The sequence below is a fragment of the Hemiscyllium ocellatum genome, chromosome 8, assembly GCF_020745735.1.
Source record: "Hemiscyllium ocellatum isolate sHemOce1 chromosome 8, sHemOce1.pat.X.cur, whole genome shotgun sequence".
NCBI lineage: Eukaryota > Metazoa > Chordata > Chondrichthyes > Orectolobiformes > Hemiscylliidae > Hemiscyllium > Hemiscyllium ocellatum.
In genome coordinates this window covers 75,738,985-75,764,043 of record NC_083408.1, presented here as the reverse complement: position 1 = coordinate 75,764,043, position 25,059 = coordinate 75,738,985, and the positions used below count along the sequence as shown (strand labels likewise).

Sequence of the window (25,059 nt, the reverse complement as noted above, 5' to 3'; positions counted from 1 at the left end):
AGTGGGGAAAATGTTTGAGTCTATTATCAAGGAAGAAATAACAAGGCATCAAGATAGAAATTGTCCGGTTGGGCAGACACAGCATAGGGCCATGAAGGAACAGGTCATGTGTAACTAATCTTTTGGAATTCTATGAAGACATTACAAGTATGGTGGACACCGAGGACCCAGTAGATGTAGTGTATCTAGATTTCCAAAAGGAATTTGACAAGGTGCCGCACCGAAAGCTGCTGCCTAAGATAAAGGTGCAAGGCATTATGGGCAGTGTCTTAGCAAGGATTGGTTAACCAACAGGAAGCAAAGTGTGGGAATAAATAAATGCTATTATGGTTGACAGTTAGTGACTAGTGGTGTGCTCAGGTATCAGTCTTGGGACTGCAATTAGAGATGATTTCGAGTTGGGGACCACATGTAGTGTAACCAAGTTTGAGGCTGACACTAAGATACATGGTAGAGTAAAGTGTGCAGACGACTGTGAAGTCTTGCAAAGGGATGTAGCCAGTTCAAGTGAGTGGGCAAAGGTCTGACAGATGGATCACAGCATTAGTAAATGTGAAGTCATCCATTTTGGTAGGAATAACAGTAAAAAAGGCTATTACTTGAACGGTAGGAAATTGCAGCACACTGCTGTGCAGAATCGCAGAAGGTAAGTCTGCAGGTGCAACAGTTAATTAAGAAAGCAAATGGAATTTTTTCCTTCATTGCGTTGAGTTTAAAAACAGGGAGGTTGTGTTGCAGCTGTATCAGGTGCTGGTGAAGCCACACTTGGATATTTGGTTGCCTTACTTTGAGAAAGATTACTGGCACTGGAGGGGGTGTAAAGAAGGTTCATTAGGTTGATTCTGGAGTTGTGAGGGTTGGCTTATGAGGAGAGACTGAGTAGATTGGGATTATATTCATTGGAATTCAGAAGAATTTTGTAGAAACATAAAACTATCAAGAGAATAGATAAGATAGAAGTAGAGAGGATGTTTCCACTGGTGCGTGAAACTAGGTTAAGAGGCATAGCCTCAAAATTAGGGAGAGCAGCTTAGGACGGAATTGAGAAGCAACGTCTTCACCCAGAGGTTTGTGAATCTATGGAATTCCTTACCCAATGAAATGGTTGAGGCTTCCTGAATAAATGTTCTTAAAGTTAAGATTTTTTGAACAGTAAAAGAATTAAAGGCTATAGTGAGAGAGTGGGTAAGTGGAGCTGAGGCCACAAAAATATCAACCATGATCACCTTGAATAGCGGAGCAGACTTCAAAGTCCAGGTGGCCTGCTCCTGCTCCTAGTTTTCATCTTATGTTCTTATTTACTACAAAATATTTGCATCCAGTGATTGTGGGATATTTGTGCAACTGGAGCTCTGAATCCATTTTTGGGAGCTGCCCAGTCTAGCCCTAAATGTGTTCCAGGGATTTTCTCTGTTATGTCAAGCAAACTCAGTTCAATGTAGGAAACACTTGTTAGGTTGGTAGTTAACGTTAGGGATGAAACAGATATCAACTGAGATTTCCTCTCCTGTATTGCTCAGTCTGGCTTGATGTTTGTCAAAAGGATTAGACATGGATGAGACTTTGGAAAGTTGTTGTACTTGCGAGCCAAGCAAGAGTCTGCAGTTTCTAGCAAATTGGGGGTGAAAGTTTGGCATGGGAAAGCAAATTAAACCGATTTCCTGAACTCTCGAAAAGCTCCTTATAAGGTGGTGAGGACAAGCCAGGGAACTATAGATCAATGAGCCTGATATTTGTGGTGGGCAAGATATTGGAGGGAATCCTGAGGGACAGGATGTGCATGTATTTGGAAAGGTAAGGACTGATTAGGATTAGTCAGCATGGCTTTGTGCATGGGAAATTGTGTCTCTCAAACTTGGAGTTTTTTAAAGAAGCAACAAAGAGGATTGATGAGGGCAGAGCAGTAGATGTGATCTATATCGACTTGAGTAAGGCGTTTGACAAGCTTTCCCATGGAAGACTGGTTAGCAAGGTTAGATCTCACAAAATACAGGGAGTCTTTTGGATACAGAACTGGCTCAAAGGTAGAAGACAGAGGGTAGTGGTGGAGGGTTGTTTTTCAGACTGGAGACCTGTGACCAGTGGAGTGCTGCAAGGATCAGTGCTGGGTCCACTACTTTTCTTCATTTATATGAATGATTTGGATGTGAGCATAAGAGGTATTGTTAGTATGTTTGCAGGTGACACCAAATTTGGAAATGTAATGGACAGCAAAGAGGGTTACCTCGGATTACAACGGGGTCTTGATCGGATGGGCCAATGGGCTGAGACGTGGCAGATGGAGTTGAATTTAGATAAATGTGAGGTGCTTCATTTTGGAAAAGCAAATCTTAGCAGGACTTATATACTTAATGATAAGGTCCTGGGGGGTGTTGCTAAACAAAGAGACCTTGGAGTGCATGTTTATAGCTCCTTGAAAGTAGAGTCGCAGGTAGATAGGATTTTTGGTATGATTTCCTTTATTGGTCTGAATATTGAGTACAGGAGTTGGGACGCCATGTTGCGGCTGTACGGGACGTTGGTTAGGCCACTGTTGGAATATTGCGTGCAGTTCAATAGGCCTCCTTCCTATTGAAAAGATGTTGTGAAACTTGAAAGGGTTCAGAAAAGATTTACAAGTATGTTGCCAGAGTTGGAGGATTTGAGCTATAGGGAGAGGCTGAACAGGCTGGGGCTGTTTTCCCTGGAGTGTTGGAGGCTGAGGGGTGACCCTTATCGAGGTTTACAAAATTGAGGGGCACGGATAGGATAAACAGGCAAAGCCATTTCCCTGGGCTGGGGGAGTCCAGAACCAGAGGGCATAGGTTTAGGGTGAGAGGGGAAAGATATAAAAGAGATCTAAGGTACAACTTTTTCACGCAGAGGGTGGTACGTGTATGGAATGAGCTGCAGAGGAAGTGGTGGAGGTAAGTACAATTGCAACATTTAAAAGGCATCTGGATAGGTATGTGAATAGGAAGGATTTGGAGGGTTATGGGCCAGGTGCTGGCAGGTGGAACGAGATTGGGTTGGGATATCTGGTTGGCATGGACGGGTTGGACCGAAGGGTCTGTTTCTGTGCTGTGCATCTCTGACTTTGACTCGAAGTTGTATGTGTTCTAGGATTATGACTATATCTGATCTTTTAGGTTCAAATGATAATTGGAAAAAGATGACATGTTGTGAATAATTGTGAAGGTTTCATAAAGCTGACATAAAAACAGGAAAAATGAGCAGCTTCTGTACTTATTGTCATCATGTTCAGGTCCACGAACGCACTGAAGAAATGGATTTTCTGTTGCTGGTTGTCCGTAAGCTACTCCGTACAAATTCACGGTTTGTTAAGGTGAGTCCTTCGTAAAATGCCTAAATAGATTCCTTCGATGATTACCAGTTATACCAAGATATTTACAATTATATCTGTGCAATATCTAGTGCAAAAGTATAGCACATTTCATTCAGTGTTGTAAAGTATGTTATATGTGCTTTGAATGAGTTGCTCAGGCCATGTGAGGAACTAAAGAAACACGTAATTGTTGGGGCTTATATTTGTTAATTGTTTGGAGTTTGGTCAGTTTGGTGACATTTGACAATTCCTAACAATGCTATGGTGTTATATTTTGTTCAGTGGTAGCACTTCTGCTTCGTATCAGAGCATTGTTGGGTCACACCTCATTATGAAGTGTTGCGCATGTCATCTAGGTCAGTCTGTCCCAAATTATTTTTCAGTGTAACCCCATTTTAACACTTGAGAATCAACCTAACGTCAGGCACCAAAAAAAAGCTCTGTAGCATTCAGTGTATAATTATTGATGTTTCTACATTGCAGATCAATATGTAATACATGATATCAGTCGGAAAATATATTTTAGTTTACTGGGTGAAAACATGATTTCATATTCTTATGTAGGCTTTAACCATGCTGCTCACAATCCTGGTGATAGATGACTCAGTGGATGTCCTTTTCACCTCCTGCTTAGTCTAATGCAAATGCTGTGTTGCCCATTGTCCTCTATAAAGATGGCACTTGTTCGTCTGGGCATGTCAGCAGGGGAAATCTGTCAGCTGTCTCCCTGTTCAGCACAAACACAAGACCAGTAGCTACTTATTTGGCGTTGTGCCCTCAATGTGAAGTCTCTCTGTCCATCCTCCATGCTGTCCTCTGCCATGAGAACTGACCTCTATGTCACAGAAGCCAAACACCAACTCTTCATCACCACATCCTACCTCCCCATTGCCCACAACCCCACTATACCCTATCAGGCCAAAATCACCTGCACTGTCTGTGTCCTCGTTGCCTCCGGTGATTTCCCCTCCACTGTCTCCAAACTCATGGTTTCCCAGCCCTATACTGTCCAGTTCTACCTGATCCCCAAGATCCACAAGCCCAACTACCCTGGCCCACTGAACTCCTACCTCGACTCCATCCTCTTTCCCTTAGTTCACGCACTTCCTACCTCTATCCACGATACCAACTACACCCTCTATCTCTTCAGCAACTTCCAGTTTCCTGGCCCCCAGTGCTTTAATTTTACTATGGACATCCAGTCCGTGTACACGTTCTCCCCACAAGGATGGCTTCCAGGCCCTCCGCTTTTTCCTTTCCAACAGACCCATTCAGTCCCCCTCTATCAATACTCTCGTCTACCTTGCCAAACTAGTCATCACCCTCAATAATATTTCCTTTAGCTCCTCCCATTTCCTCCAAATCAAGGAAGCGGATGGGCACCAGTTACACCTGCCTCTCTGGCTATTTTGAACAGGCCCTCTTCAGTACCTGCACAGGCACTGTGCCCCAACTCTTCCACTGTTACATAAGGGTGGGGTGGTGGGCATGAATTCATTTGTTGTTTCTGACTCCAGCGGGGATTGTGGTCCATATTTGAGAAGCACTGATTGAAGTTGATACTGCATAAGACTGGAAGAGGTGTTGATCTCTTTTGGCAGATGTGTTCAACCAAAATGCCATCAGACCTTTTGAGGTGAGAATTAACAATTGCATGGCAGTATTTGAACAGGAATATACCAGTTCTTTTGGTGTCCTGCTCAACCCTATATAACAGATGAAATTGTGATTTATCTTGGTATTGTTTGTGGATCCTTGTGGTCAGATTTCCTGCTGCATTTCTTCGCAGCAGTTTAGACACTGCCTAAAGATTTGTGTTACTGCGGAAGTGCTTTCGAAATTCTGAGGCATTAAGCGAATGCAATTTTTTTTCCCATGCGATTCCTTCTTGGTTTTCCCTATCCTGTGTCTCCAAACTATAAGAGAAACCTCATTGGAGTTTCAGTTTCTAACATGACATTTAAACTATCTCCTTGCAGCGATGCACCTTTCTTATGGTATAATTCAGGTACAGGTCAGCATGGATAGGTATAAAATTAACATAGAAATTTATATATTTATAAATATTGATGCTATAACTTGCTGTTGCTGAAGTTCTTTAGAAATAGGAGCATGCATAGGCCACTTAGATCCTGAGCCTGCTCTGCCTTTTAGCTGGAGCATCCCTGAAGCATTCTACCATGATACCATTTTTTGCTGTATCCCAATTTCCTTTCAATATCTAGAAATCTCTTGATCTGTCTTGAGAATACTCAGTCTCCACGGACCTCTGCATTGATCTGGATTCAAAACAAGAAAGGACAACCTAAGCCTATAATTTATTTTCTCCATAATGCATTGATTGGATGGCATCTGGAGTGCTTATGTACTTATAGTGTTTAAAAATATTTTTGTTTTAATTTTGAAAAGAAGTGTTTGTTAAATTCTCACAGGTGATTCTAATGTCTGCTACAATTAATTGCATGGAATTTGCAGACTACTTTGCAGTACCATTCCGAAAGACCCTGACCCCTGCCTATGTATTTGAGGTAGATGGGGTCCCATACAGCATTGACGAATATTATCTTGATGATCTCAAAGAGCTGATCCATTTCCAGGTGAGTTGGTTTATAAAAATTTTTTGCAAAATAAGCTTTTTTTTGGGTTTTCTGAAAAATAGAAATCAAGACGGAAGTGCATATTTGAAATTTTATGTTCAACTTTCATGACTTTGGAGTATTTGTGTGTTTTAATGTTCTCCAGAGCTAAGGATGGCTTTTATTCTAATAATCCAATTGCCCTCTGTGGGCACAGGCAGGAATTAATTTTTTTTCCCATGGTAGAGTGATCAGTGACCAGAGTAGGGGAGAGGAGGGTTAGAGGGGACGTTAGGATAAGTCTTTTTTTTTAATTATTCAGAGTTGGAACCCATTACCTGTAAAGGTGGTACAGGCAGAAACTCTCATGACATTTAAGTCGTCTTGAGATGTGCGTTTGTGATGTCAGTGCGCACAAAGCTCTGGGCCAAGTGCTGGACAATGGGAATAGAATAGTTAGGTAGTTGTTTTTGATGTACGCAGACTTGATGGGCCCCAAATGTCTTTTCCCGAATATCTCTAATGCTGAGAGAAATCGACAGACAGCAGGTCCTGGCAAGTTAAAATGATCACCCCAACAACCTTGTGGACAAGGGGCATTGATCTTCCTTCTCCGATTTCCCCTTGACCCTTAATAGCAATATTTTATTTTTGTGTTTGTTCACGTGTGTATAAGGGAAGTGTTAAAATTCTAACAGGGAGAGACACATGTCAGTAGTTCATAATTGTTTACCTAGTGTTCCATCTTTTCATTACTTTTCCAAAAGTAATTCTTAAGTACAGAAAGCTGGTCCATGCTTTCTGTCGATCAGGGTGTAAAAAACATATAAGTTGGGGAGTTTTGTGTACTTCTCATAAAAGCTTTAACTAGTGATTAGTTAGGAAATTGTTGGCCTTGATTTCCAGTACACAGTTCCAGTGAGATATAACAAGTGTTAAAAGTGTGTGTGTGTATTGACATTTAGAGGGGATCACATCAATGTGCATCATCTGGCTAAAGCTGATGTATTTATTGGCCAATCACGGAACGTCTTTTTTCCCTTTCTTTGTTTTCTACATGGTTTTTCTCTCCACTGTTGCTGCTAGACCTGCATTGTTTCTTGAGCGCTTTGTGTATTTATTTCAGGTCTCCGGCATCCACAAGTTTTGCTTTCATTATTCAACTTGTGTTTGTTGCCTCTTCCAATCTAGGAGAAGAAATTGATTAGAAATTGTTGTCTCTTAAAGTATAAGTAGCGAGGATGAGGCACCCCTTTGATATACGAAGAGGGTTGAGAACTAAGGTCCGTATATGAAGCAAAGATGGTCATGTCTGTCTGTCATGGATTTGAATAATGTCAGTTGAGGAGAAATATCTCGAGCTTGAGTAAAAAAAACGGAGTCATGTAAACATTAAACATAGTTGCACAGCATGGAAACAGACATTTCGGTCCAACTCGTCTATGCTGACCAGATATCCTAAATTAATCTAGTCCCATTTGCCAACATTTGGCCCATATCCCTCTAAACCCTCCCTATTCATATACTTATCCAGGTAACTTTTTAAATGTTGTTATTGTACCAGCATATACCACTTCCTCTGGCTGTTAGTTTGAGACATGCACCATTCTCTGCATGAAAATATTGCCCCTTAGGTCTCTTTTTAAATCTTTCCCCTCTCACCTTAAGCCTTTGCCGTCTAGTTTTAGACTCCCCCATCCCGGGGAAAATTCACCCTATCCATGCTCCTCATGATTTTATAGACGTCTACATAGTGACCCCTTAGCCTCTGACGCTCCATGAAAAATAGCCCCAGCCTATTCAGCCTCTCCCTATAGCTCAAACCCTCCAACCCTAGCAACATCCTTGTAAATCTTTTCTGAACCCTTTCAAGTTTCACAATATCTTCCCTATAGCCAGGAAACCAGATTTGCACTCAGTATTCCAAAGTACCCTAATCAATGTCCTGTCGTCAATGCACTAACCAGTTAAGGCAAGCATACCAACTGCAGCCTTGACTATTCTCCATACCTGCAATTCACTTTCAAGGAGCCATGAACCTACACTCCAAGGTCTCTTTGCTCAGCAACACTCGCTAGGACCTTTCCATTAAGTGTACAAGTCCTGCCATGATTTGCCTTTCCGAAACACAGCACCTCAGATTTATCTAAATCAAATTTGCCACTCTGCCACTCCTCAGCCCATTGGCCGATCTGATCAAGATCCTAGGCAAAAGTGAGAACTGCAGATGCTGGAGATCAGAGTCAAGATTAGAGTGGTGCTTGAAAAGCACAGCAGGTCAGGCAGCATCCGAGGAACAGGAAAATTGATGTTTTGGGTGAAAGCCCTTCATCACAAATGAGGTGTTGTGTGCTCTGTGGTAACCTTCTTTGCTGTCCACTGCAGCTCCAATTTTGGTGTCATCTGCAGACTTACTAACTATACCTCCTATGTTCACATTCAAATTGTTTATGTAAATGACTAAAAGCAATGGTCCCAGCATTGATCCTTATGGCACACCACCATTGTAGTTGGGAAAAAGTATAAAGGCTTTAGATTGGGAAGAGGCAATTTAGCCAGATATGGCAATCTTTGTAGCTTGATCATGATCATGAACTTTCACAGGAGGTCCATGAGCAAAATTAGTCATGAATAAAGGGAGGGATCACCTGGACTATCAACTGTTGTAATTTGCTTAAAAATGATTTTGGCTGCTATTTGGGATCTTGGCTATGGTAATAGTTGAGTATCTAAAGTTCACCTTAGTGGCCTTGCAATGGTTCCTGCACCTGACTGCAATCCTTTGAACTTTGCAGCATTTTCCACATGTTATCATCAGATGAGGACAGAAGCAGACGTTAATAAATCTGCATAAAGCATAAATCCGAGCCACTTGGAAGAGAAGTATTAAGGATCATGGATAGTTGTGCATCAGATTCTTGTTTGGAAATGTTAACTCAAGGAAAAGTAGAAAATTGCAGATAATGAACCTTTAAATGTAATTTGGCATTGAGTTGTGTATTCTAAGGTAGTATTGTCATGTAATGATTGTATCACTGGATTGTATGGAATGATATTGCAGAGAAAGTTATGCCATAATGTCAATTTGATCATTTGTATACAGCTTAAATGTGATCAGCAAATAAAAATTCAGATCATTATAGGGCCTTGAGACTGTCAAATTATTATTTATAGCAAACTGGTTCGCTGATGTCCTTTCGGGAAAATGCAATTGTCATCCTTATTTGCTCTGTCTTAACCTTGTCTTTATTACCATCCTAATGTGCTTTACAGTTGACTTTGAAATAAACTGGCAAACTGCATCGATTTTAGACCAAAATTGCTACCACTTTTTCAAGAGAAATTGGGGATGTGCGATAAATAAGTAATAGTTTTTCCAGTAATGTCTACATCTCATGAATTTATTTTATTAAAAGAAGTTTTCTTGCGTTGCTTTGTTAGTGCTTTCTAGATATGGAATGATTGTTTTATTCTGTTTAATTCCTAGATTTCACCTTCATTTTGTAATGAACCAAAAATCCTGCCTGAAGTCTATAACACAGCAGTAACTCTGATCCTCTACTTTGATGAGCTAGAAAATAAAGAAAATGGGTAAGTGACAAACAAAGAGTTACATGTTAATTTGAAATACCATAATCTCATTATCAGGGACAAAACAACAAGTAGATGAGACTTCGTATTTTGTGCTGATCGGACCAGTGGCCAAAGAAGGACTGAACCAACTACTATACACTGAATGTAGTCACAACTCCTCCTGGTTAGATATAAGAAAAATGTATGGAACATGGATAGTACGGTAGTCAGGCTGCATCACTGCTATACCTGTGATATTAAGGAAGTCAAAATGTTTTGTCATCTAGTTGTCAGTTTAAAAGGTGCAGAGGCATGGTGATTTTTTTTGTGTCTTATTAATAACTTACTGTTCTAATTAAGAATTATAAGGTAATTTTCAGCAATTTTCTCACCTCTTTGTAAATGAGTTTCAGTGCTTTGCTAGGTGCTTTAACATTTTGCAGAGAATCATAATCTTTATTGGAATTTAAAGGCATAATGTCTAAAGTGTGATATTGAATTGGATCCCCAGTATGTGTCTCCAAATTTTCTTTCCATAATGGCTGGCAGAGGCATAAACAAACATCTGATATGATGTTGCTGGTTTTACATTTATCACTCAATAACAAAGTTACAATGTAAATTATCCCAAAAGATCACAGCAGGCAATCACAGAGCATCATAGTTTTAGTGCTAAAATGTGGAAAAATGGACTGCTTCCCACTATTGATTGTTCTACAAAAAGACACAGATTTTTAAAAATGAATGTGACACACAGTAACTTTACTGAGTTCAAGTTGGCAGCAAGGTACCCCTCACCGCATTATTTGTACACCTGGAAATCTTGAGTACACTTTGGCAATTTTTCCTTCCATCCCTTTTGGTTGCATTTTCAGGTCAGTAATTGTGACAGCTGAGGTACTTTGCTGACACATTGATTTGGACAATGTAAGATGTTAAAAATTTGAAGGGGTTGGGGTAACCTTTTTGTCTTCTGTTGTATATCTATATCAGTTACTTAACAATGTTAGTGTTCTGAACATTATCGATTGTGTTTGTATTGAGACTGGAAAAGATCTCCCAAATATTTCTGCTCGTAGTTGAATTTTTTCAAACTTGGGACTGGACGGTTGAAGTTATAAGGAGAGGCTGGATAGATTGGGACGTTTCTCACAGTAGTGTAGAGGTTTGAGGGGTGGCCTTAAGGAGGATTATAAAATCATGAGGAGCATAGATCAGGTGTGTAGCAAAGCTCTTTTGCCTACGGTAAGGGAGTTCAAAACTCTTTTTAAGGCGAGAGGAGAAAAATTTAAAAGGGACCTGAGGGATACCTTTTTCATAGAGGGTGGTCCAGTTATGGAATGAACTGCCAGAGGATATGGTAGATGCAGTATAGTTACACCATTTAAAAGACATTTGGACAGGAACATGAATAGGAAGGGTTTAGAGGGATGGGGCCAAATGCAGGTAAATGGGACTAATTTAATTTGGGAAACCTGGTCAGCATGGACGAGTTCGACTGAAGGATCTGTTTCCGTACTGTAGGACTTTATGCAGTATTTTAAGTGTTGTACTTGTGTTTCCCCCAAAATTAAGTAAGCATTTCATGATAAAGTTAATGTTGAAGCAAATTTTCATACAATTTTGTTAACTCTGATTTTAACAGATCAACAGGAATGAGCTTGAACCGTGGCAGCGTATTGGTATTTTTGCCAGGTAATGTTTAAAAATTGTTCTAATGTTCAACAATATAATTTGAACAAGGGTGCCAAACATATTTCAGTTAACATGTTCAGCTCGGATTTAGTCGTTTCAGTCAAACTGGTGAAACTAGTCGACTATGTGAGCAGAAGACCTTGCATCATGAAAATCCATCTCTTACTTCCAGGCTCAGTGTAACTCAGAACTAACAGAGCAGCATGAAGGCAGCTACTCAACAAATAACTTGTTCTGTAACATCAAGAAAATGTGACATGGCTGTTGTTTTTCTGATTTGAACAGAACCTCATTAAGTTAGTGCCTTGCACTGCTTTCCAAGAGTGTGAGAATACCTTAGTATTCATTATAATACCTAAAAACTCAAAGCAGCATCACTGATATTTGCCCAATCTTTGGCTTGTGGTTGTTGTTAGAGTTATTTTAAGTGCAGACTTGCTCTTGACTTACTAAATAGAATATTTGTAGTAGCAGAAATTGCAAACTTTCCTGGTCTAACTTGGCTCTGTTTTGTGCTGTAAGTACACTGGAGATCCATTTTAATATGATTTAACATACCATGACGAGTAATTATAGGGGGGGGGGGGGAAATAGGTGTTACAGCTCCCAAAAGTAGACCATCATCATCAAAATCTTGGTTTTCCTAGTTAAAGTGGTGAGAAAATAGGTGTTTTCTTATTAATATGGTGTAGTTGTAATGTGGTTTCATTTTTTGGATCTCTGTAATTACTCTGTAAAGGCCTTTGTAATATTAAGTCTTAAATATCTTTTCAAAATCAAAAGTGCTGCAAATTACTTTGCAAATTTAAAGTGATTTTGTTTTTGTTTTCTTGTACGTAGATGTCAGATATACAATATAGCTACAATTAGGATATATACTTTGTTCAGATTTTGCGTTAATGCATTTTCTCCCAGATACTTTGTCTGTCTTCACCTCTAATGTGTCCTATCTTTAGGCCTGGCAGAAATAAATTACCTGCATGAAGTCCTCACCTCCATGGTTCAGAAGAGGTATGGCATTGTTATTGATGTACAATGCAAGAGAGCAAATTCTTTGATAATGTATTGGTTTACTGACTCCTGGTTGCTCAGCATCTGCTTTCCTCCTGCCATTGAGGTCGCTTGAACAGTTTTTCTCCCTTCACAGCTGTATATAAAAGCATGTTACCATAAATCTGATTCACTAAAAAACAGTTTGTGTAATTTTGTTGAATTTGAAAGTTGGTACATTTTCCACTGTAATTGAGCAGTCCAGTCTTTCCTAATAAGCCCACTGTTGCAACTTATTACTTGAATTATTTCTGGAGAGTTTTCAAGTTAATAAACTGGGATTGTCAAAATGTCAATACTTTACAATACTGGATGATGCTATTCAGCCTGTTACATTGTTCTCGCTCTTAGACAGCAATTAATGCAATTTGTATTCTGTTTTGTCCATAACATGCAGTTTTTTCAGGAAATCTCTTGTAATATGAATTCTTCCTTCAAAAGAAGGTGCATTTTAAAAAAACAAATACTCTAAATGCTCATTAAAAATGTGTGTTTTGAAAAGAATGTTGCAAGCAACTTAGCATTTTTAATAAATAGTAAGTAATCAAGTACAACCAGTCAGAGTTCCATCACCATGTGTATATGTTAAATACCAGTGTCAACATTTACCTATCAGCAATATTATGGTTTGTACATGGCACTTTGACAGAGGTTGTTAATTTAATGTAGAGTTTAGTGGTTCTAGTTGTTTGTCTGACATGATGGAGAATAAGATTTTTTTGTCTATACTTAAGTAAGAGTAAGGGTACAATAAAAGCAAAGGTCTATATTCTGCTCAATTAAGCTAGGTCTGGAGAGCTCCTAAATAACTATGTGTGCAGGAGGTACCTCTATCTGGAGCAACCCAAGCCCTGAGTTTTGGAACTTGAGTCGGAGTGGGGGAAGCATTCATGAGTTGGGAGGTTCATTGATAGCCCATGTGATGACCTTACAACTTAAGTGCAGGCATAGAGGGAATAGGTGACCACCAGACAAATGAATGGGACCAAATGGGTAGTGAGGGTATCCCTTGAATACATTTAATTTGCAAACTATTTTTGGAATCAAAGCCAGACTATTATTTAAATGATAACGTGACTCCAAAAAGTTCAGCAGAGGGATTTGAGTGCAATTGTTCAAGAAACAGAATGTTAGCATGAAGCTATAACATTTGATTGAAATGGCATTATTGCTGGGCAGTTGGAGGTTAAAAGTGGGAAGTTCTGTTGCAGCTGTGCAGGCTTTTGGTGAGGTCGCACATAGGTGTACAGTTTTAGTTGCTATATTTGAGAGAGAAAATACAGGCGTTGGTGGCACTTCATAAGAAATTCACTAGGCTGGTTCCTGAGATGAAGAGGTTGACTTATCAAAAATGGCTGGACTGTTATTATGGAAGTTTAGCAGAATAAGAGGTGACCTTATTGAAACACACAAGATTCTGAGGGGGGTTGACAAATATTGTGAAGATGCTTTTCTCCCCAGTTGAGGAACCTTGAACTAGGAAACACAGATAAAGAATAAGGGGACATTTATTTAAAGATGCTTCTTTTCTGAGGGTAATGTCTATTTGAATTCTTGATCCTGAGAGTTGGGGAGGCTAGATCACAAAGTATTTAACAAAGACATCAGTAGATTTTTGAAATATCAGGAATTAAAGACTATGAGAAATGGCAAAGTTAATGCATGGGCAGATGAGCTATAATTTGACAGAATGGTGGGACAGGCTTGAGGAGTTGAATGGCATACACCTGTTGCTTGTATTCTTATTAAAGATTGGCAATTCACCATTCCTGATTGCATGATACTCAAATGAGATAGAGCGGGGGACAGAAGAGGAGAGGAGTTTGCAGTATCGATCAAGAAATCAGTTATAGCCATGAGGAGAGTGATATCTTGAAAGGAACATACATTAGTCATATTATTAGAAGTAAAAAAAGCCAAAATGGGCAAGCACACTTCGGTGTGTACTCCTGGCCTCCAAAACAGTCAAGTATAAGAAAGGGTATGAGTAATAAGCCAGTCATGTTATGGGGATTTTACTTATCCAAATATTAATTGAGTAGGTTTAGTCACCATAATTCACTTAGATTGGCAATAGTTATAGAAAAGGTTAAGGGTGGGCCGAGACTCAAAGTTCTAAACTGAGCAAAAGCTGATTTTACTAACATAAGGTATGAATTGGCTCAAATTAATTGAGCAGCTACTTGTAGATAAGACTGTTACAGCAGTCTCCCACTGCATTCAAGGAGGAAATAGGTCTGAATAGGGATGGGCCAGAATCAAAGTTCTAAACTGAGTAAAAGCTAACTTTACTAAGGTAAGATTCAACTTGGATATCATACCAACATCTGACACCATACTTGCCAGCTTCCTGAGGAGGATAAAATTTCCCTCCTCCAGAACTTCAGTGCCAGGATTGGAAAGGAGTCAGAAATTACAACTCCAAAGGGATTCTCCTACTTAACAACTGTGCAGTATGCTAGCTGGTCATCAAGAATACTAGTCCAAGACTACTTGGATGCAGTCTTGATCAGAACACTGGCACATGATCTACTACATCGTCATTCAGTCCCAAGGCAAAACGAATGTTCTCATTACCAAAGTGATGAAGGGCTTTTGCCCGAAACATCGATATTCCTGCTGTGCGGATGCTGTCTGACCTGCTGCTCTTTTTCAGCGCCACACTCTCAACTTTGATCTCCAGCATCTGCAGTACTTGCTTTCGCCTGAAGACCAGTGCAGATGACCCCAACTCATCTGTTCCTGTATGTCTATTAAATGCCACTAGAAGTGGCTGAAAACAGAAATAATTCAGAAGAGAAGCTCAATGTTGAGCCACTTCACGAACGAAGCAGAGTAGTGAACTTCCAACAATGTCTTCACTAAAATCTCCAGAATTGATTTCAATAGAATAAAGGTAATCTGGAAAGAGCTGAAGACTGTAATCGTCTCATTCAGTGAAGAAGCCATCAGCTACTAAGCAGTAAATACCAAGACTGGTTTGATGAGAATGACAACATGATCTAAGAGGCCATCGACAAGAAGAGAAAAGCTCTTTGCTTCACTGGTGATATCATTTTGCCAAATACAAAGAGGAAAACTCATCAAACAGCAAAGATGCCATTAGAAAGAAGAAATAGAGGACCAGTGGTGGATTGAGAAAGCAAAGGAGCTGCAACTCCTAGCTGACGAGCATAACACCTGGGGCTTTTTTAGTGCCACCAAGACAATATAAGGACCCAAAACACTTGGCCTCAAACTGGTATTTTGAGACTTTTGAGAGAAAACATCAGCCTTAGATGAAAAGGACACTTCAAAGAACTTGTAAACCACATTGCACTGGCAGATGAGGACATGTTTGAGGAAATCCCCCAAATCCCATAATGTGGCAGAAATCAAAGCCACCACTAAACACGTGAAGAATGGAAAAGCCATCAAAGTGGACAGGATTTCATTGATGAAGCAGAGCTTACCTGTCATTTCGATTAAATGCTGATAAAAATCTTGGACAGAGAAAAAATCCCTGATCTTGGGGATGCTGTCGTAGCCACTGTCTTCAAGAAGGAGACAAAGTAGACTGTGGAAACAACCCGCAGAATTTCCCTATTCCCAATCAGTGAGAATGTTCGGTGCCTTTTCCCAAACTTTGAGGAAATTCTTCCTGAAAGTCAGTGCGGAGCACTTCTGACTACTCCATGGAACTATGACCATAATGTTCCGTGTTCAGCAACTCCAAGAGACATGGCAGGAACAGCACCAACCGCTCTACATGGCCTCCTTCAATCGAACCATGGCTCTTGACCCAGTCAATCAGGAAATGCTATGGAAGATCCTGTCAAAGACCAGCAGTCCAGTGAAACTCATCAATATCCTCTCTCTTCCATGGCAATGTCAGTGATGGTCCTCACTGACGGAATATGACAGAATTCTTTGAGGTCAAGACATAGTCACATAGGGATGGGTAATGGCCGCCATCATTTTCTCTATCTTCTTTGCCACCATTTTTCATCTTGTCAAAAACACGTTTCCTGTGATGTGGACCTTGTCCACAGGATGGATGGGAAACCTTTCAGCCTCCTCAACCAGTTGAATCTTGAGAGAAATTATCATTTGTGGAGCTACAATATGCAGATGACCATGTCATTTGTGTTTTTGGAACAGAATCCTCAAACCTTACTTAACACCTTGAGGAATGCACTGAAATTAATAGACTGCAATCCTTTATTAAGCCACTCCAGGTCAAGTTCCAGTCCACCCGCCCCTTAAGATTAACGGAGAAATCCTCTCAAATATGGAATCTTTCCCCTACCTGGGAAGACCCATTTCATCTAACACTGATGTCAATGCAGAGATCGAATGCCACATCGTATCTGAGAGTGTTGCCTTTGGATTCCTAAGATTGAGACTTCGATATGACCCTGACATCCATGCTGATGCTGAGATCCTTGTTTATGAGGCAGTCATCCTCCTTTGTTTCACTCTGAAACTTATACTTTGTATAGATGCAGCCTCAAAGCCCTTGAAGTAGTATCAATGCTATTTTGAGATGGATTCTTGGTATGAACGGGGCAGACAGATGTATTAACATTGAAACTCTTGAAGGAGGCAATAGCATCAACAATGAGATCATGATCTGTCTAAGCCATGCATTATCTTGTAAGTTTCTATTAGATCTCCCCTCAACCTAATAAACTCCAGTGAATAAATCCCAGGATCCTCAGCCGTTCATCATATGTTAGGCCTACCATTCCAGGGACCATCTGTGTGCATCTCTGCTGGACATGCTGCAGTATCAGTATGTCCTTCCTGAGGTGTGCGGCCCAAAATTGGACACAGTATTCTAAATGAGGCCTAACTAGAGCTTTATAAAGTTTCAGAAGCACGTTGTTGCTTTTGTATTCTAATCTTCTTGAGATGAATAAACCACGCAATGACCTGGAGCCTGTGACCAATGACATGGAGTTACCTTGGTGGACAATCATATTCAGTCATGTGTAATTGCAGATGAGTGACCATTATTCACTTAAATTGATGATAGTTATGGAAAAGGATAAAGATGGGCCTAAAATTCAAGGTCTTAACTGAGCAGAGGTTAATTTTACTAAGGTGACTCATGATTTTACTCAAATGGACTGTAAGCAGCTACTGTATGAAACTGTATCAGAGCAGTGGGAGGCATTCAAGGAAAAAAAAAAGTGAGATTACAAGGCACTCTTTCAAAAAAATAAGAATGGGACCAAGATCAGAGAACCCTGAATGTCAAGTACCATAAAGGTTAGAATTAAGAAAGTAAGAGCTTATGGCAGATACTAAGGTCTCAATCTCGTACAATTCATGAAGGAGTATAAAAAGTACAAGGAGGAATTTAAAACAATATTGTGAAAGTGAAGAGAATGTGTGAGAAAGCAGTGGCAGGAAAATCTCTTCCAGGTTTTAAATGTAAAAAGAACATGAGAGCAATTTTAAGGATCATAGCAATAACTTGCAAACTAACTGGACATGAAGAAATTCACATATATACATCAGAGGGGGTACTTGACCCTCAGCTCTGAAGCTTGCCCCTTGCTCTGAAGAACCTCTGTTGTTTTAGACTAAACAGCATCACCATGACCCAGACACACACACACACACATACACACACACCTCCTGTTGTCCATGGAAATTGCCATTTGTCAACCTGTCGTGACCATCTTGTGACCTCTCATACACTTGCAGACTGCTTGGGAAGACTTCATTTGTAGGGTGCACTAGCAAATTGTATTGAAAGGCAGCTTCCTGGGTACTTTGCAAGCAGGGCCAGGCAACCAATTCATGGATTGGACCAGGCTGCAGCAAAGGCTACTTACTTTCTCTTTTCGCACTTGCATATTTGACACCTACCTGGATACTTCTACCATCATGCTGTGCTAGATAGAACAAGCATATGACTTGGCTACTTAGCTTGCTGGTTAGCTTTCCTCAGTCAAGGTGTTTACATCTTGCTGTATGGCAGTGCTATTTGGCATCTGGAGCATGTGATTGCAGTTTGTATGGCAAACACACTACTTCCATTGGACTTTGAGACATGGCAGCCTGCTTAGTGCGGATGCAGGCCTCAGCAAAGTCTATGCAATGGCCTGCAATGGATTCCCATTACAGTAAGTCAATGGCATTCTCTGATACCACTCCAGCAGGTTGGCAGCAGACTAGTATCTGTTTGGAGTGTTATTGGTCAGGGAGTTGGTACCTCTGCAGTCTGGGAGTGGATTTGTCAGTTCCAAGGCTGCTTCAAGGCTCTATAGCAGCCAGGCTGTGGGATAGGGTTAATGTGGTCAAGGCAATGTACAGTCATCAGTCAGGGGTTTGGGCACTTGCTGTTTGCTTAGGTCGCTCATGGTGTCTATATCGTCTGTCTAGGTCTCCTCATGCCAGGAGCTAGGAGAAAATTGTGCAGTGTGGGCTCATGTGGAAGAGTTTGGTATGACCCTGGGGAAGTGTGAAGCCCATTGCATTTACAAGAAGGGGATTTGGATTGTTGAGGGTTTAACAACACATAGAGGCTGACGTTTGGAAGCTGCTGGTCAAAAGTTGCTCATTGTCCCCTTGCATCATGTTGGATATCAAAGATTGTACATTGGGGAAGGAATTGGCAGTGACCACATTCTGAATTGGTGGGGATACTTGACTTGACCTGTGTGTAATGGGGCTGTAAGGCCCGCTGTAAAGAAAAGCAGTATTACACTGTATAGACCAGTGGTTTTCCTAATACATTGGCCTCCAATATGCTGTGCACCTTCCTGTCACAGATATCACTGACTCATTCATACCATTTGGAGACAGGGAAGGAATAGGGATGGTCTCTGAAGAGGGCAGTGGTTTCTCTAAAATCCATTACCCTGTAAATACTGTGTTTCTCTTGTTCCTTGATGCTGTAGCAGGCTGCCAACACAAACATCAATCTGTGTTACATCCTGTGTGACCATGAAGTAATGCATGATGTTGGCACAGTTACATTCAGGGCTGTGGAAAGACAAACATCCAAATATAAACCAGTGCTATTTTGAGACAAAACGTCAAATAATATGCAGTGCATGGTCATCCATGCAACCCAAGTATCTTCTGTATGTTCACTCTTTCTTCCTTCCCACTACAACTTAGCTACGTACTTCCTGATTCTACAACTGAGGTCAAGAGAGCTTGCTTGGCTGTTGAGTCCATTGGCTTAGGAGGTTTATGTCTGCTGGCCCAGACATGTCTAAGGTCATCTTATCAGATAAGTTAGAATCTCTTCAGTGTGAACTTCTAAGAGTTGCAAGGGCGCAGGCAAGATGAAGAATCCAATTACATAAAGTGTGTCCTGTGTAGAGACTTCTGAGGGGCCTGTGTATGGTACCCTCTCTGGCTGATTGCTTCCTTTGCACTGCAATCCCTCCTTGTGAGGGAGGAGCACTTGAAGTGCTTGCCAGGACCCCCGCATTGATGCATATCTTTGGTCTTCAGAACCAATGTCTGGGGCAGGAAATCGCAGATGTGTGTGTACCTCTCCAGGAGATCTGAAGGTGTGCTGGATCTGGTTCTCCAGGGCAGCTGCCAACCTGTTCCTGAAGGCAGTCAGGTATTGCATGACTGTATAACATATCTACACTGCTGCGGCTTGAACAATGTGGGCCATTGTATTTCACATCCCTGCCTGCTCCTGTTCCTCCTTTTGCATGTGGATAAGGTTCCTGATGGCTGATACTATGGGCTTCTCACCTACCTGGGACTGAGTAGGGGCCTGTTCTTCACTAGTCCTCCAAATACCAACGGCCTGGGGCATTTCTTCTTTGGCCAGCTGCTGAGCTGTTGTAATGAGATTATGCACTCTGTTTGTAAAGCTGAAATTCCAACCAGTATGTTGCTGTTTGGATGCCTCTAAAATACCACTGCACTCCTGAGGTCGAAGAGATAGCTTCTTTGGGATTGGGCCGTTTCACTACATTGGTGGTGGTGATGCTGGTGGTGTGTGCAATTCAAACAAAAGCATTGTAGTCAGTAGTTAGAAATGGTGTGCAATGAGTGATACTGACGGTGGAGTTACTTTGGGATTTACGGTCTCGCGAAAGCCAGAGTTCTTTCCTTCTAGATGATTAGTGAGCCTCAAGTTGGCTGTTTCTAGCCTGCTGTAGACTTTTTTCCTGTAATAAAAGAAAAGGAAGGTTGGGTGAAATGAAAGTGGGTTAAACTGCTTTTAAATCTGGCACAAAGGTGAGGTGTTTTGAGGGAATGAATATTCAGACAGAGGCCATTCAGGATTTGTGGTGTGGGACGTTAGCAATGTTGAGAGCAATTGAGGGAAGAAGTAAGGAATGGTAGGCATTTCAGAGACTGAATCTTGTTGGGAGGTGTATGCAATAGCAGATAGAACCCTGGTGCACAGATGGCACTGACTTGGATGGTAACCTCAGACTAGATTGCCAGGTCTAGTGACGTGGCTTTTACAGCAAGAGAGCCCTTCTCCTCTGCACTGACCCCTGAGCCTGTCAGAGGATCATGGTGCCATCCTCCTGTTCTCAGAAAATGTTCTTAACTGAGCAGGCCAGCTTAGAAATGCCAGGGCACATCCGGATGCATCATGACCATTAAGATGGCAGAGGTGCAAGAGGTACTGGTCATTTAAATCGATATCCTCTAGAGCGACAAGTTCTATGAACTTTATGTGGTAAGATAGGGATAGAATCAGATGGATGCCATTGGGTCAGGTGTAAATAGTTACTGTGTAGTGTGTGTAAACAAATGCAAGAAACCTCACAAAGCCTTACAGCAAATAATACTGCAAAAATCTTGTTGCAATAGCTAAAGTCATGTGAAATTTAGCTGCTGAGATAGGAAATTTTCAACATTGGTTGAGACATCTCTGCTCATCTTGTTTGTGCTACCTGAAAAGCAGTTACAAACTCTAATTTCAACCCTGGCTCTTTCTGTAGTACTTTACTGTATCAGTAAACAAACAATTGTTTGTTTGCAAATCTTTTGTCACATTGTTGAAAATTTAGCTACACTTGCATTATATTTTAGTCTTTTTAATGGGTAAAATAGAAATCTCCCCATCACCTAGGCAAAAGTGAGTACTGCAGATACTGGAGATTAGAGTCAAGAATGTGCTACTGGAAAAGCACAGTAGGCTAGGCAGCATCCGAGGAGCAGGAAAATCGACGTGTTGGGCAAAAGCCCTTCATCAGGAATGAAGCTGGGAGTCTCCGGGATAGAGAGAGATAAATTAGAGGGTGGTGAGGCTGGGGAGAAGGTAGCTGACAGTGCAATAGTTGGATGGAGGTGGGGTAATGATGATAGGTCAGAGAGAACGGTGGAGTGGATAGGTGGGAAGGAAGATGGAAAGGTAGGATAGGTCATGAGGGTGGTGCCGAGTTGGAAGTTTGGAACTCTGGTAAGGTGGGGAGCGGGGAAATGAGAAAACTGGTGAAATCCACATTGATGCCAGGGGTTCGGAAGGTCCCAAGGTAGAAGATGAGGTGTTCTTCCTCCAGGCATTGGGTGGTAAGGGAGTGGCAATGGAGGAGGCCCAGAACCTGCATGTAAGTAGACAATAGGTGTAGGAGTAGGCCATTCTGCCTTCGAGACAGCACCACCATTCATTATGATCATGGCTGATCATCCTCAATCAGTGTCCTATTCGTACCTTATCCCCATAACCCTTGATTCCACTATTCTTAAGAGCTGTGTGCAACTCTTTCTTGAATGTATCCAGTGACTTGGCTTCCACAGCCTTCTGGGGCAGAGCATTCCATACACCCACCACTCTCTGGGTGAAGACGTTTCTCCTCAACTCTGTTCTAAATGCCTACCCCTTATTTTTAAACTATGTCCTCTGGTTCGGGATTCACCCATCAGCGGAAACATGCTTCCTGCCTCCAGAGTGTCCAATCCTTCAAAAATCTTATACGTCTCAATCAGATCCCTTTTCAGCCTTCTAAACTCAAGCGTATACAAGTCCAGTCGCTCCAATCTTTCAGCGTAAGATAGTCCTGCCATTCCAGGAATTGACCTCATGTCCTCGGCTGAGTAGGTGGGGGAGTTGAAGTGTTCGACCACAGGGCAGTGGCATTAATTGGTGTGGGTGTCCTGGAGATTTTCTCTGAAGTGCTTTGCAAGTAGGCACCTTGGCTCCCCAATGTAGAGGAGACCGCATAGGGAGCAACAGATACAATACATCACATGTGTGGAAGTGCAGGTGAAACTTTGATGGATGTGGAAGGATCCTTTGGGGCCTTGGATGGAGATGAGGGGGGAGGTGTGAGTGTAGGTTTTGCAATTCCTGCAGTGGCAAGGGAAGGTACCGGGTAGGGAAGGTGGATTGTTAGGGGGCATGGACCTTACGAGTGGTTGTGGAGGGAACGGTCTTTATGGAAAGCAAATAGGGGTGGGGAGGGAAATATATATCTGGTGGTGGGGTCTGTTTGTAGGTGCTGGAAATGACAGAGGAAGATGCGATGTATCTGGATGTTGGTGGGTGAAGGTGAGGACCGGGGCATTCTGTCCTTGTTGCGGTTGGAGGAGTAGGGTTCGAGGGCGGACGTGCAGGATATGGATGAGATATGCTAGAGGGCATCATCAACCATGTAGGAGGGGAAATTGTGGTCTTTGAAGAAGTGGGCCATCTGGTGTGTTCTGTGATGGAACTGGTCCTCCTGGGAGCAGATGCGGTAGAGGTGGAGGAATTGGGAATAAGGGATAACATTTTTGTAGGAGGCAGGTTGGGAAGAGGTGTAATCCAGGTAGCTGTGGGAGTTTTTGGGTTTGTAGAAAATGTCAGTGTTGAGTCAGTCACCGTTGATGGAGATGGAGAGGTCCAGGAAGGGCGGACAATATCAGATGGTCTCCCAATCACCTGTCAACATATTGAGATTCTGCTGTTGCAAATTTCTGCAATAAATAAAAACTAGCTATGAGTTTATAACTTTATTAATTTCTTAATTCAGAAGTATGAATGTATTGAAATTAAGAACCTTTTTTAGAAAGCATTCTTATCACTAAAAAAAAACTAAAAATGATGTTTTGATTGTAGGCTACATGTATATCCACTACATTCAAGTGTGACCTTAGAAGAACAAAGTAATGCATTCCTGACCCCTGTGCCTGGCTATAGAAAGGTGAGAGTATCATAGAAAGTGCTTGTAAAACACTTAATTTGAATAATTCTCCAGTGATACTTAACTTGCTTTTGTGACTCATTAGGAGTTTAGCAATCATCTTGATCTTTTCTAATGCAATAGCAAGATGTTTTTTTTATAGTTAAGTTATTTCTGGTAAACATTGCAGTAATGTACTGAATTTTGAATAAAAATAGCTTCTCATTGTTAAATAAGTCAACAGCAGTAGAGATCCATAAATATGTTCAGTTCAGATAATGAGCTGCTGGCCAATCTTGCTAAATGAAGGTACTTGCAGATCAATCACAAAATGTGGATAGACATCTTATTCTTAAGAGTGACATGAAAATGCATTTTCTGAAGTTCTGGTTTGCTTGAGGTGCACTGTGCACATCATAGAAACAAATCCTGATGAAATCCGAGGTGTGTTGGAACAGTTTGGAAACTATGACTCTGAGTTGTGCCTAAACTGCTGTTCAGTCAGTCTTGCAGAAAGTAGGTCTTGCTGACATGGCAAGGGGAATGTACAGCAATTAGCCCAGAGTTGCTAATTTTCTTGCAAATTTTTACACCATTGAAATAAACCAAAAGATAGAAAGTTATTAACTGTTTTAAAACTGCTTCAGGTATTTTCCAGATGAATGTCATCACATACATCATGTAGATGTTGCCAGCTTTACTACTTTATACATGTATTGCAATATCCCGATATGTGGATTGAGTAGTTGGCCCCTTAGCCTGTGTGTTCACTGCACTAACTTCAGAGGTAATGGGGCGATTACAGAATTATTGTAAGATTACCATGGGTCATTTGGAGAGAGGGTCTTGGAGTAGAGTCCTGAAAAATTCCTCTGTAGTGCTTGCTGAAATGGCAGGTTTATTTGCTTTCATTAGCTCTGGACCTGATTATTCCATTCTGCTGCTAGGTTGCGTCCCATCTCCTACACCCATAGACTTCACCTTTGTGATAATCAACCTGCTTTGGGTTTCAGTTGAGTTATGCCTCAATTTTTTAAATTTCATCTTATTTTCAAACCTCCCATAGGCTTTTCTTTCTTTATCTCTGTGACCTCCTCTGAGATAGCTGGACTCCTCAGTTCTGGTCTTTTGCCTTCCAGATTTTAATGCAACAATATTGGCAATGGTCAACACCAGTTTTCAAGGATGTATGCTCTGAATCTTTCTCTGTAAAACTTTCTCCATCCCTCCCCCTTTTTCTGCTTTCAGAAACCCCTTAAAACCGATACTTTGCCCTGTGTTTTTGATCCTCTGCCCTGTTGCCTCCTGATAGCTTTTGGTGTTGAATTTTATTTGGTAGTGCATTTTGTGCTTTGGGATGCTTTACTTCAGTAAACATCATAGCTATTGTTATTTTCTTCACAAGAATAGGCTCTGAGATGAATTGTGGATTTAAAATCAAATCATTGTTCTATTATGCATCAAATTTATTTTCTCATATAGTGCCTTTTTTGTGCTTGGTAATTTTATGTCTCAAGATTGGCATAGAAGTAAGGACTTTGTAATTTATTCATTTTACTATTTCATATTATTGTTATTGATTCTGTTTCCCTTAAAAATAGATTATTTTGTCAACAAATATTGCTGAGAGCTCTGTCACTGTTTCAGATGTTAAATATGGTAAGCCTTTGTTATTTTGTCCTACTTAAAACTGTTTATAATTAACCTATTACCATTTTGCTATTGAAGTTGCCTAATAAGCTTGTAAAATGAC

At 41.0% G+C, this 25,059-nt stretch overlaps 1 protein-coding gene across 1 annotated transcript in view; it reads left to right on the top strand.

Annotated features, from left to right (window-relative positions):
• tdrd9 (tudor domain containing 9) overlaps window positions 1-25,059 on the top strand; it is a 139,370-nt gene that overhangs the window by 46,681 nt on the left and 67,630 nt on the right. The window contains 7 exon segments of the mRNA XM_060828974.1: window positions 3,245-3,325; window positions 5,758-5,922; window positions 9,389-9,510; window positions 11,120-11,169; window positions 12,126-12,180; window positions 23,243-23,327; window positions 24,908-24,965. Coding sequence (XP_060684957.1) covers window positions 3,245-3,325; window positions 5,758-5,922; window positions 9,389-9,510; window positions 11,120-11,169; window positions 12,126-12,180; window positions 23,243-23,327; window positions 24,908-24,965 — 616 coding nt within the window.